The sequence below is a fragment of the Branchiostoma belcheri genome, unplaced genomic scaffold (assembly GCF_001625305.1).
Source record: "Branchiostoma belcheri isolate BF01 breed outbred unplaced genomic scaffold, Haploidv18h27 scaffold98, whole genome shotgun sequence".
NCBI lineage: Eukaryota > Metazoa > Chordata > Leptocardii > Amphioxiformes > Branchiostomatidae > Branchiostoma > Branchiostoma belcheri.
In genome coordinates, this window is record NW_017804664.1 from 943580 (window position 1) to 960854 (window position 17275).

Consider the following 17275-nt stretch of genomic DNA (forward strand, 5'->3'; position numbering starts at 1 on the left):
AATAGATGAACAAAGTCATAACAATATCTTTCATTTCCTACATATTATTCACTTGACAAGGTATCGCAGTAGTTGCAAACACAATACTACGTCCGGAGGTCCTGACCTCCTTCACGGAGTAATAATAACGTTTCTATCTTGTTTCCAGGTATTTACAGGCAACACGGATGGCACTGCTCCGAGTATCCAGCCGTTCCCCGCTGACGTCACTTGCAGATACCTGCGCTTCTTCCCAGCCGAGTGGAGCGAGGGCGGCATCGCCTTCCGAATCAACATCCTCATCAGTCGAGGTAAGTCAACATCCTCCTCAGAAGTTTCCTTTTCTGATAGATAGAATTAGTCCGCATACTTCTCAGTCGGAGTAAGTCAGCATCCTCCTCAGAGTAAGTCAGTATCCTCCTCAGAGTAAGTCAGCTTCTTCCTCAGAGTAAGGCAGCATCCTCCTCAGAGTAAGTCAGCTTCCTCCTCAGAGTAAGCCAGCATCCTCCTCAGAGTAAGCTAGCATCCTCCTCAGAGTAAGCCAGCATCCTCCTCAGAGTAAGTCAGTATCCTCCTCAGAGTAAGTCAGCTTCTTCCTCAGAGTAAGGCAGCATCCTCCTCAGAGTAAGATAGCATCCTCCTCAGAGTAAGGTAGCATCCTCCTCAGAGTAAGGCAGCATCCTCCTCAGAGTAAGTCAGCATCCTCCTCAGAGTAAGGCAGCATCTTTTGGTTTAACTATCAGATGAGTTAATGGTCTCAGTTACAAAACTGTTTATGACATTAATTAATTTATGTATCCACCGAAAAACATATCATCTAACACATATACTGTACTTTGAATGATTTTCTGACTGTCTTGTTATCTCCTACAGCTGCTGCTGCCAGCTTTACCCTACTGCAGCATGGTGGCTCGGTGACCATGCAGCACGGAGCAACGTCTATACAACAGCAATGTAAGGACGAGCATTACCATAATTAACAGTGTTCTGTTTAATTTTGGACTTTCAGTTTAATTACGGACTAATTCCCATATCCCAGAAACCGTACATCTAGATGGGCTAATATTGTAAAGTATAAGTAAAAATGATGTAAGAAATATGTAGCTGCAATCGAGGACCCCTTTGGGATTAACACAATTCTGCAGATGCTAAATGACTCGAAGTTCACGAAGTATCCAAAATGGCAAAATAATGCCTTACTGTAAATGCAATAAACTTTGCTAAACGTCTGTCCGCAGCATTGACGATGGTCGGTAACCTCATCCCGGACGCGTCTTTCTCGGCTTCCTCGGAGCTGGACGCAGGCCATGCCGCCGTGTACGGGAACCTCGGCAAGGTGGTGGAGGACGGGACGGTTCACTTCTGGGCTCCCAGCACAGATCAGGCCGGGGAGTTTGTGGAGGTCGACCTGACACAGCCTCTCAAGATCAGCGGCGTTGCCACAAAGGGAGGAGGCACCCGCTGGCTGACCAAGTTCAAAATACAGCACAGCATGGATGGATCAACCTGGACAGACTATGAACAGGTATGCTCTTAGCACTAACTTTATGCTTCAAAACTTAGGTTTTCTGGTTACCCGAACCAAAATAAGGTTGTAGGCATGATTTTTTTTTGCAGTATTTTGCATTTTCACAAGAAAAATTGAACAACTGGATAGATTTTGAAAGCTGTCAAACGTTTCATGAAGCATTCACTACTTTTCGTCAGTGACTGATGGGTCATGTGGGAGCCAAAAGCAGAAAAGAGGGAAAGTAGTACTGCAACCAAGACAGTCCGACCCATCCGTGATTCAGGCCGCCGCGCCTTCGGACAATGGGTTTGTTCTCATCCCTGGGAGGAAGTTTTTACTGCCACAACTTGTGAAGGTAAAACTGCAGCGTTCTATGCCACTATTGAAACAGCCACTGACAGGTTTTTCCCAGCCAAGACCGTGAAGATGCACAGCAGGGATAAACCATGGCTTAAACTAGAAATCAAAAATTTGATCCGCAAGAGACAAAAGGCGTTTGCCGAACAGAAGACCTTATTATGGAGACAACTACGGAACAAAGTCAGCAGAGAAATAAAGAAAGCCAGAAAGGAGTTTTACCAGACCAGAATACAAAACCTAAAGAAAGAAAACCCTGCAGCCTGGTACAGAGAAATAAGGTCGATTTTAAACCTGCAGCAAACAGAACTGTCTGTAAATATTCCGGACAACGAAGAAGCAGATGACGCGTACATCGCGAACTATATAAACAAAAACTTCGCAGATGTGGCTCAGGGAAGGCCGAGCCTTGATCCTGCCCATCTACCGGCATACCGACCCATCCAATCAGGCCCACCAGAGGTACACCCATGGGAAGTTAACAATTGTCTCCGAAAACTCACAATCAGCAAGGCGACAGGGCCAGACCAACTAAGTGCCAGAATTCTGAAGGAATTTTCCTACGAACTCAGCTCACCTATCACGGACATTATCAACACATCCTTGATTGAGGGCTACGTACCTCAGATCTGGAAGGATGCAACAGTTGTTCCCATCCCCAAATCACACCCACCGTCGGCTGACAAACTGAGACCTGTGTCCCTCACATCCCATCTAGCAAAAATAGCTGAATCCTTTGTGACAAAGTGGGTAACCTCGGACATCAGAGCATCCTTGGATCCACAGCAGTTCGGATGCCTAAAAGGACGCTCCACAGCCCACTATCTTGTTGATCTGATAAACTTCTTCTGCAAAGAATCTGAGAAACCACAGAATGTGTGCACAATGGCCATGACTGACTTTTCAAAGGCCTTTGATAGAATCGACCACACAATAGCTATACAGAAATTGATTGATTTAGGCACACGGGCGAGCATCATTCCATGGATCAGTAACTTCCTGACCAGACGACGTCAGCGAGTCCGCTATAGGGGTCATCTCTCTGAATGGGAGGTTCTCACATGCTCCGTCCCTCAGGGGACACTGTTGGGTCCCCTCCTTTTCTTGGTCGTCTTCGACGATGCCATGAGACAAGCATCCGTTGGGCGCTGGAAATATGTGGATGATCTATCATTGGCGGAATCACACAGATACAACAAACCTTCAGTGATGCAGATGGAGCTAAACAACTTTCAAGACTGGTCCCTTCACAACCACATGCTGCTAAACCCGGACAAATGCAAAGCAATGGTAATCTGCTTTATGAAATATCCACCCCCGCTTCCAGTCCTCACCATCAACCAAACGCAGCTAGAGGTAGTTTGTGCCACATGTCTCCTTGGGGTTTGGATCCAAAAGAACCTAAAATGGGATATGCACGTAGACAAGACCATCAATAAGGCTAACGGACGGCTGGCCATGCTACGAAAATTAAACGTTTCAGCCTATCCACTGAGGACCTACTACAAATATACATAACCTACGTCAGATCAGTGCTAGAGTACTGTGTGCCAGTGTGGCACTCTGGTCTCACAGCAACACAAACCACGAGACTAGAAAGAATCCAGAGGAGAGCACTACGAACCATTCTTGGCATGAACTACACCGACTACAAGAGCGCTCTGCTCAACACAGGCCTGAAGTCGCTCCAAGAACGACGGGTGGATCTGTGCCTAAAATTTGCCAGAAACCTGAGCCCAGAAAATGCTCCCACCGAGAACTGGAGACAGCCACGGCATTCAAAAACCCCGAAGGTAACTCTGAACAAAACTAAGAACTATTAAGTGCAAAAACTAAGAGATACAGAGACTCCCCCATTCCGTACCTAACAAGATTACTCAATAGCTGTTAATAGAGCTAAATACTACCGATTTTCCTTGTCCAGAATTCTCCTGCAATCTTTAATCCTTTCAATGCCACTCGCCCAATGAAATGTGCGTAGTTTGTTTGATTTTAGAACTACTAGTAATCGAAATTGTTGTTGTCTTTTTTAAATATCGAAATGTTCAAAGAAAATGATTATATAAGGATTCCCTACTACTTTTAATGCCACTTCTCTTAATGAAATGTGTGTAGTATTTTAGATTTTAGAACTAATTGATACTGAATTTGTCTGCTCTTAATACTTGACTTTTTGAAAGAAATTGATCATATGTGGAACTATTGCAAATTTATAGTTTACAATTTCCGTAAATTATCGTAATCTGTGTAACACTTATAATTTGGATGTGATTCAGTTAGAGACATTTTGTAAGTTGTACGTAATTCAGCCAAGTGGCTGCGAGGTATCAACTGAAATAAACCATTCATATATAAAGAAAATATATAGTAAATGCAACGTAAAACGCCTGACAGTTTTCAAACTCTAACCAGTACTTAAGCAACAGTTTTCCTGAGTATTACCTGGATGTCTAACCATAATTGACATATTTTTTTATCATTTCTGCTTTTATAGTCAAGATTGATAGCATTTAATCCCTTTCTATTAATATATAGGTAAGATCGTAACCATTAAGATCACAAAACCCACTAATTATGCAGAATGTGGGACTATTCATTATCCACTGTCTTCAAAGAAGAAGTCGAACCCCATAATAGCTTAGTAGTAGAAGTAGAAGTAGAAGTTTCCCAGACAGTTGTTACCTGTCTCCTGTTGATACTTGATTGTAAAAGCAATTAGCCTTCGGGCATGATTTTGCGAATAAAGTTTCAATTATTAACGTTTTCATGATTTCGAGGTGCTTCTATAGCGATTCACCTGACCAGCTCAACATCTTACTCACTACTATAAGAGTACCTTTTGTTCACAAACGTTAACCATGTCGCGTATTGTTACAGGAGGTTACAGGCAATACTGATGGAGACGGCCAGAACCTCCAGCCCTTCGCTACTGCTTTCACCTGTCAGTATATCAGAATTGTGACCGTGGCGGGCGGATGGAGCGCCGGGGGAGCTGGGCTTCGGTTCAGCCCTCTCTTGGAACCAGGTAGGAATAGAATCCTATTTTTCATTTTTCACCCGGTTACTAGACGATTCTTTCAGCAGTGACAAGTTTTTGAAGGGTAAGAATACTTACTTAGAAATTTTTGATGACTGTCCATCTTGTTCACGGAGTGGCCTAGTCTCGCGAGAGTGCGAGACTAGGCACAAGACTTGCATCGGTCTGCTGGGCCCTACTCCCCATTGCATCCTTCCGGGGCAAGGGTAAGTATGTCTTAGGGAGCTCCCAATGTTCGGTCCGGTGTAACTCGGTGAACAAGATGGACTGATAGTCATCGAAAATTTGGAGGTTAGTACTCTCACTCTTCCAAAACTTGTCACTGCTGAAAGAATCCTCTAGTAACTGTATCTATACGTGACAAATGAATCTCTTCAACCATTTTTCACCCTTATTTAAAGACAATTCAATCTCTCCTACTAAAATTACTTCCGGTCGTTTTGAGTGACACCCGTCACTCTTTTTCAGCGTTTTCACTCGTTTTTTTTTCATTCTAACGTGAATTGAGATAACTACGGTACTAGTAGCTATTATGAACACTTCTAAAATGTAAAAGAACAGTGATACATGACAAAGACTCCTAAGTGCCACTGTTATATACATGAGGATATGGTAGTTCTAATCGAAAGACATTACCATCATCAATGCCATTTGGTCGTGTGCGTGTGTGTGTCTGTGTATGTATGCATAGGTATTTTATGAGGAGAAAAAATATAGCATATTTTTAATTTCACCTGTTTCAGGGGTGGCTCAAACCTACATGACAGCCATGCAGGCTTACATGCAGGCTCACATGCAGTCTCACGTGCAGTCTCAATGTAAGTACCAATTTGACCTTCCTGTCAGTCTGCAGTTACACTATCCTCCATCACTTCCTGAGACTTGTGTATTTAAATAACCATAGCCATACAAGCAAGGAAACAGACAAGCTATAAATAGCTAGAACCAGCCTACTTAAGCTTCCGAAACAAGAAATCGTTTTCCTTCAGCGACCTTGCATTTTTTTCTCACAGATTTCAGTACTCGTGTTAACTCAAATTACTACATTTTATATAACCAAATGACCAGAAAGTAGACTTTCAATATATTGATAGTGTTATGTTATGTTTGTATCTATTAAACCTTGCTAAACGTCTGTCTCCAGCATTGACGATGGTCGGTAACCTCATCCCGGACGCGTCTTTCTCGGCTTCCTCGGAGCTGGACGCAGGCCATGCCGCCGTGTACGGGAACCTCGGCAAGGTGGTGGAGGACGGGACGGTTCACTTCTGGGCTCCCAGCACAGATCAGGCCGGGGAGTTCCTGGAGGTCGACCTGACACAGCCTCTCAAGATCAGCGGCGTTGCCACAAAGGGAGGAGGCACCCGCTGGCTGACTAAGTTCAAAATACAGCACAGCATGGATGGATCAACCTGGACAGACTATGAACAGGTACGTTTTAAGTCTGGTCTTTATGACTTTTAAGTCATGAAGAAAACAGAAAACAATTATTAAAAATTGTTTTTTTTTGTTTTTTTCTTGTTTTTTTTTAAAGTAAAATTAGAAAAAAAAATTGTTTTCTGTTTTCTCTAACCCAAAAGATTCTAATCATGACTTTGTCGCAATATTGACAATATTGCGTTGACAGAAGAAATGAGTTGATCATTGAGGAACTGGATGGATTTTAAAAACTGTCAGACGTTTCAAGTAGCATCAAGTGCATTTTGTAGTGACTGATTTTTATTGAAATCGCTACCTGAAACGTCTGACAGTTTTCAAACTCTATCCAGTTGCTTGAGTAACATTTTCCTGAGTCTTACCTGGATGTCTAACCTTCATCGGCGCATTTTGCTTATTTCTGCTTTAAAAGTCAAGAATAAGAGAGATTAATAAATAGATATGGTCGTATCTGTTGAATGAGCGTTTACGATGTGCTTATTTATTGAGCAAAAGAACGAGTTCAACCTATTATTAGTTTGAAGATTATCTTTTGTTCACAAACGTTAACCATATCACGTATTGCTACAGGAGATTACAGGCAATACTGATGGAGACGGCCAGAACCTCCAGCCCTTCGCTACTGCTTTCACCTGTCAGTATATCAGAATTGTGACCGTGGCGGGCGGATGGAGCGCCGGGGGAGCTGGGCTTCGCTTCAGCCCTCTCTTGGAACCAGGTAGGAATAGACGAATTCAACTACTGTAACTCATCAACACAATGCAATAAGGACAAGGACGACTTGGTGCTGCACTCAAGTTTTTAAACTTTTTAACAGCGCCACACAAAATACAATTAACATATATTATCAACACAGTGAGTTGACATACATGTATATAACAGTGCACAGTCAAGTCCCATGCACCAACCCAAGACATTAGATAAATTATACTGATACTGACTGGGTTACAAAGTACGGAGATTGCTTTCCAGACATTGTATGTGTGCGTGTATGTATGTATATATGAATTAATTCTGTTCTTTCTTTTTTTTTACATCCACCATTGCAAAAAAAAAAAACGGGTTTTTATGAGGAGAAAGGACATAGTAGAACATATGAAATAAAGACTAAGCTTTGACTTCCAACACTTAGATACAGAATTGGGACTTACCCCAAATTTTCGGTTGACTCCATCAACCTTGTTCACGGAATGGACCCGTCTATTCTTGGAACTTGACGTCAGAGACACGTGACCGTAGTAGCGGGTCATACGTGCCAGATTGACGTCAAGTTCCAAGAGTAGACGGGTCCATTCCGTGAACAAGGTTAATGGAGTCAAGCTTAGTCTTTATTTCATAATGTTTTGTACCAACACAGATGAATATTCATGCTAAGAAAGTAGAACATATTTTATATTTCATCTGTTTCAGCGGTGGCCCAAACCTACTTGACAGCCATGCAGGCTTACATGCAGGCTCACGCACAGACTTCCATGCAGTCATCCTCTCAACGTAAGTACCAATTTGACCTTCCTGTCAGTCTGCAGTTACACCATCCCCCAACACTTCTTGAGACTATTGCATTGAAATAAGCACGGACAGGCAAAGAAACAGACAAAACCTGAGACTTTAAAAGCCTTTGACACGGAGATAAGAACTAAATATGAAACAAAACTGAACACCTTTATAGCCCATTAATTTGGGGTTCAGTGGTTTATTTCTTGATAAAGTAGTAGTAACACAAATTTGTGTTACTACTACTTTATCAAGAAATAAAACACCAAACCACAAAGTAATGGGATCCTCAAAAATCATGTTAGTTTAGTCATTTCACATAATTTAGTTTTTCCACAATCATTAAGATTATTATATAGCTGTTCGTTCTTTGAAAACAGTTGTTAGCTACTAAGTACATCGCATCCACAATGTAGCTTTCAGTAGTTGGGTGTTGGGTGGTAAGACGTAATTTGCAGCAGGATCATCAGGCCCATTGTCATGCATGTTCTTTGCGCCAGGCCTGTCCAGCCCTCCGGTTTTATCTATTAGTAACCCTCTTGGAACGTTAGCATGCAAATGATTATAAGCCATGACACCACATCCAGTGGCGATTGGTTGATTTGCCTACGAATGATTTGCAATGTCTTCAAATAATTTGCATATGTATGATGTAAACAGAAACAGAGATCGCTCCTATTGGTCCAATTCAAGTCATCAAGGTGTCCAATTTATTGAGTCATACATCGTCATCACACAAAATCAGCTATTCCCATCTTGGCCCCAGGTCAGCTTTTCTAACTGCATCTCTTGTTTCTTGACCTGAAGTTTTTAGAATGTTCTATCCTAAGACCTCTATTTTGTTCCCACAACAGAGTTGGATTGTTCCAAGTGGAGTGAATGGCTTGATGGGTTAATGAATGGACCACAAGCAGCCATGATCCCTCAAGTGGCACAAGGCTGCAAACGTGAGCATAAAAACTTAAACAGTTACTGTAGTGTGCATGATACAGTCTTGATAATTATACATACTGTGTGTTAGCTATAAAGCATCAAACTAGTTGTTTTGTAAAAATGTCATAAGTAATTTTTTTTTTAATTTCTGTTGCATTTCCTGGTTGTTGAGGTTTAACAATGTGTGAAATGGTTGCAACATGAATTTAGTCTAAGATCTTCTGCCAAATTGAATGATTCATTGTGTTGAATTACACCAGAAAAAACCGTGCCAGTCACGTTAATACATTACTGAGCTGTATTAATTAACAATTTCTTGTACCACATACTTTTAGACCATTATCAGATAGTGAGACAACGTATTCTATCTTGAAGTTTGGAGAAGCATACAGTTTCATATTGAAGAATTTAAGGGCTTCACACTTTCAGGCATATAGTACTTTTTGACCATCATGTTTATTTTGTTTTTTGTTACTCTATCAATGGCTCTAAATAATCTTTAAGAGAGAGGAAACATGTAGTATACCAGTGAAGACGTATCAAAGAGTCTAAATTTATTTTTTTTTGTTTCTTTTTCTACCCAACAGCGGTTTGGTGCCGAGATCCTGCATTTGCTGAAGCAAAAGCGAGCTTACATGCGGAAACCTGTGCAGGTAATTCCACAATATTCCCAGCATGTTTAGTTTTAGCTTGGAACATTTATGTTATTGTGCCTGGGGGAGAACATTCGTTTTTGGTGATGCTAATTGAAGCTATATTTGGGTTGCAAAGTGCCACCGGCTGGAGATTGTTTTTTTCTTGATTGACATTGTTTTTACCTCCTAGGAAAAAAAACTCGTTTTACCTACTAGTACTATGCCTCGGTGGTGCAATGGTTAGAGCGCTTATTTCATCCATAAAAATTACTTGCTGTGACCTTAGTTGAAACTTGCTTCATAATGAATTCTGACTGAATCTTGTTTTTCTCCTGTACCAGACTTTGATGCCGGTGCGGCAGGCGGCGCGGCAGGCGGTTCCATGTCCATGACTCACACTTCTGGTGGTGCAGCAGGCGGCTCAACATCCATGTCAACTGAGCGTGAGTATCTAATGCTGGAGTCACATTTCCAACGGGGCATGTTGACGATTTAGATGCCGGGGTGATTTTAAGTTCGAGTTGAAATCTACTCGACACCCACACGGAGCCAAAAAAGGCTGCCAGCCCATCCAGTAATGCAAAAAATGCTCGCCGGGTGCACAGGCCCTGGTTTTGAATAGTGACCTAGATATAAGATAACTCCTGGCTGTGAAAAAAAAACAATTTTGACAGAGGGGGGGGGGGGGCTATCACAATCACCATTGCTGATTGACCTTCGCTTCCCCATGTCAACAAATGGCAACTACCTGAGTTAGAACAATAACAGAATGGCTTAATGCCGTCCAATATTGGCACATTTACACCAGGATGTTTTATTTCGCCTTTCTACATTTTGAATGAGGTAAGTTTAGCTGTGAGATTGGTCTATTGGTCAACGAATAAAACCGCCATTTGGGTAGCACACACCAGCTTTGCAGCTACGCAGCATTCATTCACACCTGTACGTGTATCACATCAACTGTCAATACAAAATTAATGTCTTTATAAAACTCTAACTGCTAACTTGAAGTTATAAAAAGGCAAGTACAATACATTTGTGATTACAACAGGCGCCATCATAGTTTATTGCACTTTATTTGTCATTGCTCTCATTATAGTACCGAAAGAGATCAGTTATTTGAAATGGCCACCAAAATGTTCCCCAGCTTTATTCACCTTCCCAGCCTACAAAAAACTGCATTTCTATTAACACCTCCCAATTCATATATCTCGCAAAACGTCGGCCATTTCATACTCCACTGCACACGGAAAAGAAATCAAACCCAACAATAACTACAAATGTATATATAAAGTAGCATTAGCATCACTTATTATCATTCTACTGTTTACTGTTGTTATCATGTTCTTGCAATTAGCCCTTGGGCATGAATTTGCAATAAACTTTCTATATTAAAAGTACCCTAAAAAGTAGCCCAGGGCCTTTCCAGTACCCATTTCCCATCAGAATCTGGGGAATTTTTGCTCCACAAGGGTCAATATACATTGAGATAGTGTGGTTTCACCTCAGCATGTAGATAAATGACTGGAAAATTGGCTTTAAAAAATCTGGTTTCCAAGCCCTTAAAACTGCACTGGATGCCTTTAACAATTGTAAGGCCATGTTGATTTGATTATATGGATGACATCCGCGCACGTATGAATTTTTGGCCGTTTCCAAAAAAAAAAAAAAGTTTTCAACCATACTGTAAATCGTACAAAACAGTTGCAAAATGAGCAAAAGTATACCATAAGTTACAAAAAAAAATAATAAAAACTATACCAATGTCGTAGAATGCCAAAATCAAACGAAAAAAAGACGAAATTGTAAAGAAATGAACTTGAAGACTAGATAATTCGCCAAACCATATTCTGTGCCATTTGCTCAACCCTCATGACCACGTAGATTTCAGAATGAAAAAGAACTTTTTTTTTTGCAAAACTTTTTTTTTATTCGCACGCGCGCATCAGTTTTGGGGCTCCCGGAGGATGTCATCCATATAATCAAATCAACATGGCCTAAGTTCAAAATGCATAGATTTATAAAAAAAAGAAAGATCTCTCCTATGGGACCATAAAACCATGTTTGATTCACCAACAGAGTTGGATTGTTCCAAGTGGAGTGAGTGGCTTGATGGGTTAATGAATGGACCACATGCAGCCATGGTCCCTCAGCTGGCAGAAAGCTGTAAACGTAAGTACTGTCTCATCTGACCTGTGAAAGTTCCCAGGCATGCAAATTTTTGCATGCCTGTTAAGGTTGCATTTCCTGTTCACTAAAGTTTAAGTTCAAGGCATGGAATGGTTGCAACTTACACTAATATCCTAAAATGGCGTGAATATACACCACTGAGATGCATACTAACACTCATTGGTCCTTGTACCATAAAGAACACCATTTAATAAAATAAAATGTACATACCGTAGCTTTAGACTGATAATCTACTACATAACGTTAGATCGCAACATCTGTTATGTAATAGTATGTTTATCTGAATTGTAACTGACACTGTTAACTGTTCCGAATTGTTTATGTTCTTGTTGTGAGGGCTAGCCCTTTATAATAGCCTCCGGCTAGTTGGGCAGTCCTGGCTATATACATGTCTTATTCAGCCTAATAAATCAAATCAAATCAAATCAAATCTTTACGTTAAAACTTTGTTGGAACATGTAGTTTCAGATTGAAGAATATACCAGTTTTACATTTATTGCCAGAGATTGCAGTCATCCAATGACGCATACGATACTTCCTTTATCATGTTTTTTTTTGTTATTCTTGTAATGATTACAAATAAGGGGAATATGTACATGTAGTACCAAAATCTGAGGGTAGGCGTATCAAATTTTAAAAATTTTATTATATTCATTTCTACCCAACAGCGGTTTGGTGCCGAGATCCTGCCTTTGCTGAAGCAAAAGCGGGCTTACACGCGGAAACCTGTGCAGGTGATTTAACCACTTATTTGCATCTAAATCAATAGTTCATGCTTATAAACCTACATTTCTCCTCTGGTCTCTTAGTGTCACTGACGAAAGGTAGTGGATGCTACTTAAAACGTCTGACAGTTTCCAAATTAAGCATATCCAATTTCTTGAATAACCAATTTTTTGCATAGTCTAAGACTTGTTTTAGCATTGCATAACATTAAAACAAACATATGACCTGATTTTCTGACTGTCCTATACCAGGGTTTGATGCAGGTGCAGCCATGTCCTCTTCCTCCATGACCCACTCTTCTTCTGCCTCAGTCAGTCAGCGTGAGTATCTCAGTCTCTTAACGTTACAAATTCCTCTTCAGCAAAAAATTTCCCAACATTGTAATTTAGATAAAATTAAAGACGAGGTTCATTTTGTTGTGGAAGGTGAATTGTATAGAAATAAGAGAGATACCCTCTATACTTGTATACAAGTCAAGACAACTTTCGTCATGTAGATGTATGTAGATAGCTTCATAATAGATAGAACAGAAAAATTTGTATTCCTTAGGCCATGTTGATTTGATTATATGGAGTACATCCACACGCGCATTAATTTTTGGCCGTTTAAAAAAAAGTTTTCAACCATACCGTAAATCGTACAAAACAGTTGCAAAATGAGAAAAATAATATGTACCATAAGTTGAAAAAACATTGGAAAGCGATTCCAATGTCGTAGAATGCCAAAATCAATCAAAAAGGACGAAAATGTAAAGAAATATGTCTGTCTTAAGAAGCGAGAAGAAGTCGAACCTGTACATAGTAGCTAACATTTGTATAGTTTTGGTAAAGTATTGCTGTAATTTTGTTACTTCAGTCTGCTTTATTCATTACAATTAAGTAGAGATCAGCTTAACTGGTGAAGCATTGTTCAAAATCGGTCAGCAACATGAGTAATACTATATTAATTAATGACACCTCAATACTGTTATAATAATTATAATCTTAGTTCTTGTACTGTAATAAATGAATGTGTTAACTCTATAGAACTGGACTGTGCTAAGTGGGCAGAATGGCTGCCAGGACTGATGGCTGCCGCGCCCACCCAGGTTGACGCCATCGGACAATCTTGCAAACGTAAGTATCACAGTCTGTAGAATAAACTTTTTACTCATTAAATCTTAACAATAAGGCCACACCAATTTGATTTGTCGGTTCTTGGATTTGCCTCTTCGTTTTTTTGTTTTTTGTTTTGATTTGAAAAAAAAAAAGATCCTGGTTCTGAATCAACTAAAAAATGCTCATATTTTGCCCCCGACAGTTGAGGAAAGTTCTTCCTAGTTGTTACAGTTCTTCCATCTATCAATGCAGTGGTTTGATTACAAGTTCAAAATTTATTGTTAACATATCAACCCAGCCTTTTGTGTTGACTTCATTGTAGCATTGGAGCATTTAGGATGCCTACACCTGTTTTTATTTTTTCGCCCTGTTGCGTCATCTTTCTTCTGAAAAAATCCAAGAACCAACAAATTAAATGGACCTATACCATTATTACGTCACAGTTTGTTTACCTGTTCTAAAGAACATTATAGAACGGTCAGTTAAAGAATAGAGATCATTTCAAAGTTTTCAAAGTAAGGTATGTCTGATTTTTGCTGCGTCTAGTTGTGTTGACACAGCATTACATGCCGCATGAGTGATTTAGTTGTGACATTAGACGAAAGTAGTACTGTATTAAAAGCCTTATATCAGGCTAACGCTACACAAACACACACCGCGCTACGCACCCCTGTACAATATAAACGTCGATTGACCGGCATTCATTGCGGTAAACAAACTGTGACGTAATAATGGTATAGGTCCATTGGTGTGGCCTAAGAGTGTGTATTTAGAGGTGTATTCATATTTTAACACAATCTAAAACGTCTTCTGCAGCCGTCTGGTGTGCTGATGCCGCCTTCATGGAGGCCAATGCTGAACTTGCCGGAAGTGTATGTGGTAAGTCCAGCTTATTAGCATAGTACAAAGTCATGTACTTCTTTGTATTACAAGTAAACATGCACACAAATCAAATTATTACAAGCATAATACATCTTCAGGGCTGCAAAAACCGTTCCAACCGTCATCAAATCAATATTTGTTGGATTAATAGGTCAATTTTCTTCGTATTATGAAAGAAATATGCAGATGAAAAGAAAACTAAACTCAGGATCTTTGTCTAATTCTCTGTCTTCAAAAAAGACGTCAAACTCAGTAGTTTACTTAAGTTACTGTAGGAGCAATATTTACAAGTTCTCTCCGACACAGGTAATAACATTAAATGCCTTGAATTGAATTGAAGTCTTGTCTAAGTGCTATCAATTTCTCCAAACACCTGTAGCGGCCAAGAAACGTGAAGAGATCCAGAAACTGAGGAGTCTACTGGACAAAATCAAAGAAAAGAAGGAGATGAAGAATTCTCCTCAAGTCCACTCGAACACCGACGAAGACAAAAAACTTGAAGCCATCCAGGAGCTGAGGAGCCTTGTGGAGACACTCAAGGCCAAGAAGGAGGAGAAGGAGAAGGCCAAGACCAGGGCCGTACCAGAGCCGGTACAGAAGAGACTGGAGAAGGCACACAACCTGGTGGACCTCTTGGAGACACTGATCGCTTGAGTACGTTACACTCAATAATCTTTAAGGCCACACCAATTTAATTTCTTGGTTAACGGATTTTTCTAGAAAAATAATGGAGTGGGCGGGCGAAAAAAAATAGAAACAGGCCTAGGCATCCTATTATGGCCCAAAATGGTACGATAGGAGCCATGAACTTTCAAGTCAACACACCAGGCTGGTTGAAAATTTAAACAATGAATTTTGAACTTTTAATGATACCACTGCATTGAAAGATGGAATAACTGTAACAACTAGGTGGAAAGTGACTGTTTTCAACTGTTCAGGGCAAAATATAAGCATTTTGCAGTTGATTCTGAATTTTTATTTTTATTTGCAAATCAGAAAAAAATGAAGCGGGCGAATCCATTAACCAAGAAATGAAATTGGTGTGGCCTAAGCTTACCTTATAGCATGTGTAAACGCTCCATTTTCTGACTCCAGCAAAATAAACAACAACAACAGATTCTTAGCCTTTATGCATGTTTGAAAGGTGACCCTTTTCACAGGTCGATTTTCACACTAGGATAGCAATGTGGGTTCCAAAACAGTCAAATTTAGCCAAATAGGAGGATAATTGCAATTGGCCAGGGACTTCGTTTGGAGGAGGGAACTATAACCACCCATGGTGACTCTCATTGCCAGTAATTCTTCCTTTTTTGCTAAATTCTATGATCTGCACCCTCGTAGAAAGGCCCTATGGAAGCAAGATGTACCTTAGACTTACACAAAACACAATGTCATATACTATAATTAGTATATTTGGTGTAATGTCATTTCATATCAGGAGGTCACTGTTAAAACTGCAAAAATAAAACAGTGATCTGCAGTATTGATTTTTGAGCATTACAATTTATTTGAATTTTTTAGCAGCACAAAACATAAGACAATTTCTGCCAGTGAAAGTTGTTGACTAAAACACTTTGTTCAAACTTATACTTATGACCATTAATTCCATGCCCTGTTTGTTGTGTGTGTGTGTGTGTGTGGTATGTAATGGCATCAGGCTATGAAAACTTTTTTATTTGCTTGATTCAGTTTTTTTTATGCTGTTACAGTATCATATTCCGTTAGATGGTTACAAAATATGATTTAAGACAAATTCTAAATTACTTACAATGTCTTAATACAGTCATGCTAAATATATTCTGTATAATTATATATTATTAAGTTCTTTTATCCACAACTATAACATAGCTTATGTTAAACGTTGTGAATAAAAAACAAAGCATTTTACTATTTGATCAATCACAGTGACCTGAAAATGGTATTTGCAATTTGAAACATTTAGTATTTCATCACTGATTTTTTTTAAATTTTATTTTCAGGCAAAAACAAGCTCCATTTTCCATCCAGAAACAACGTAACAACACAAAATGTTTCTGTAAGCACCATCGTTAAGTTTTGAAGTTAAATTAGATTCAGTAATCAAGGCGACGTCTTTGCCAGTAATTGTGACATCATATATGGCCAGAAACACTATTCAATAATGCTGCTTGCAATGGGTAGTTGGGTTGAGCTTAAGTTAAAGGCATTGAATGCAGGTTTAATTTCAGGGCAGCAAAACCAAAATATTCAGGATAAGGAAAAAAAGAAATTTACAACCATTTTTGCCATAATTAATTTTCATACATGAAGGGTTTGAAATAGCTCCAAAGCAAGATTTTTGTTACCATCAACAATAAGAAAGAAAGAACCAGTCTGCAATACAAAACCTGTCACCATTTTCTGTCAGCAGTTACATCGTAATTTTATCTCACAGATATCAGTATGCTATATGGGGGACCATTAAAAAACAACCAGAAAATTGACTTTGAAAATCCAGTTTTACTGGCCTGAAGTTGCTTTGTGTGCCTTTAACAAAAATAGTATTTTTAATAACATGCTTTTTGGACAATAATCTTTGTTTAACTTCATGTTGTGACTTGATTTGCTATATAATTGATTCTTTTAAACTTGAAGTAATTAATGCTCATGATAATTAATATGGTGAAAAGGCCAAATCAACATATCAGTGAAACTGTGAAGATCGAGTGCTACAGGCCTTTCTAAAGACAGCTGCAGTATCTATAAGATCATACCTTGATTAAGATTGAATTTGTTCGGATTATGGGTATCTTAAGTTGATAATGAAAGCTCATATCTCATATTTTGCAAGGCTTACAAGGCTCACATCACATCATTCACTCCCACTCCTCTCACAATGCTCACATCCCCTCACTGTTCCTCACAATGCTTGCAAGCTCACTTCCCCACCCCTCACTCCCCTCCCCTCACAAGGCTCACACCCCCTCACAAGGCTCACTTCCCCACCCCTCACAAGGCTCACTTCCCCACCGCTCACAAG

The 17275-nt window shown here is 39.7% G+C and overlaps 1 protein-coding gene across 1 annotated transcript in view; it reads left to right on the forward strand.

Annotated features, from left to right (window-relative positions):
- Positions 1–16410, forward strand: part of LOC109461971 — a 19738-nt gene extending 3328 nt beyond the window's left edge. Inside the window, exons 6-23 of the mRNA XM_019758451.1 lie at positions 149–290; positions 853–933; positions 1218–1504; positions 4724–4871; positions 5627–5701; positions 6028–6314; positions 6891–7038; positions 7731–7811; positions 8669–8761; positions 9335–9400; positions 9724–9825; positions 11462–11554; positions 12241–12306; positions 12550–12618; positions 13324–13413; positions 14212–14274; positions 14657–14931; positions 16257–16410. Of these exons, the coding sequence (XP_019614010.1) occupies positions 149–290; positions 853–933; positions 1218–1504; positions 4724–4871; positions 5627–5701; positions 6028–6314; positions 6891–7038; positions 7731–7811; positions 8669–8761; positions 9335–9400; positions 9724–9825; positions 11462–11554; positions 12241–12306; positions 12550–12618; positions 13324–13413; positions 14212–14274; positions 14657–14931 (2166 nt within the window). The 3' untranslated portion in view covers positions 16257–16410. The remainder of the gene's footprint in view (positions 1–148; positions 291–852; positions 934–1217; positions 1505–4723; positions 4872–5626; positions 5702–6027; positions 6315–6890; positions 7039–7730; positions 7812–8668; positions 8762–9334; positions 9401–9723; positions 9826–11461; positions 11555–12240; positions 12307–12549; positions 12619–13323; positions 13414–14211; positions 14275–14656; positions 14932–16256) is intronic.
- The last annotated feature ends 865 nt before the right edge of the window (positions 16411–17275 follow it).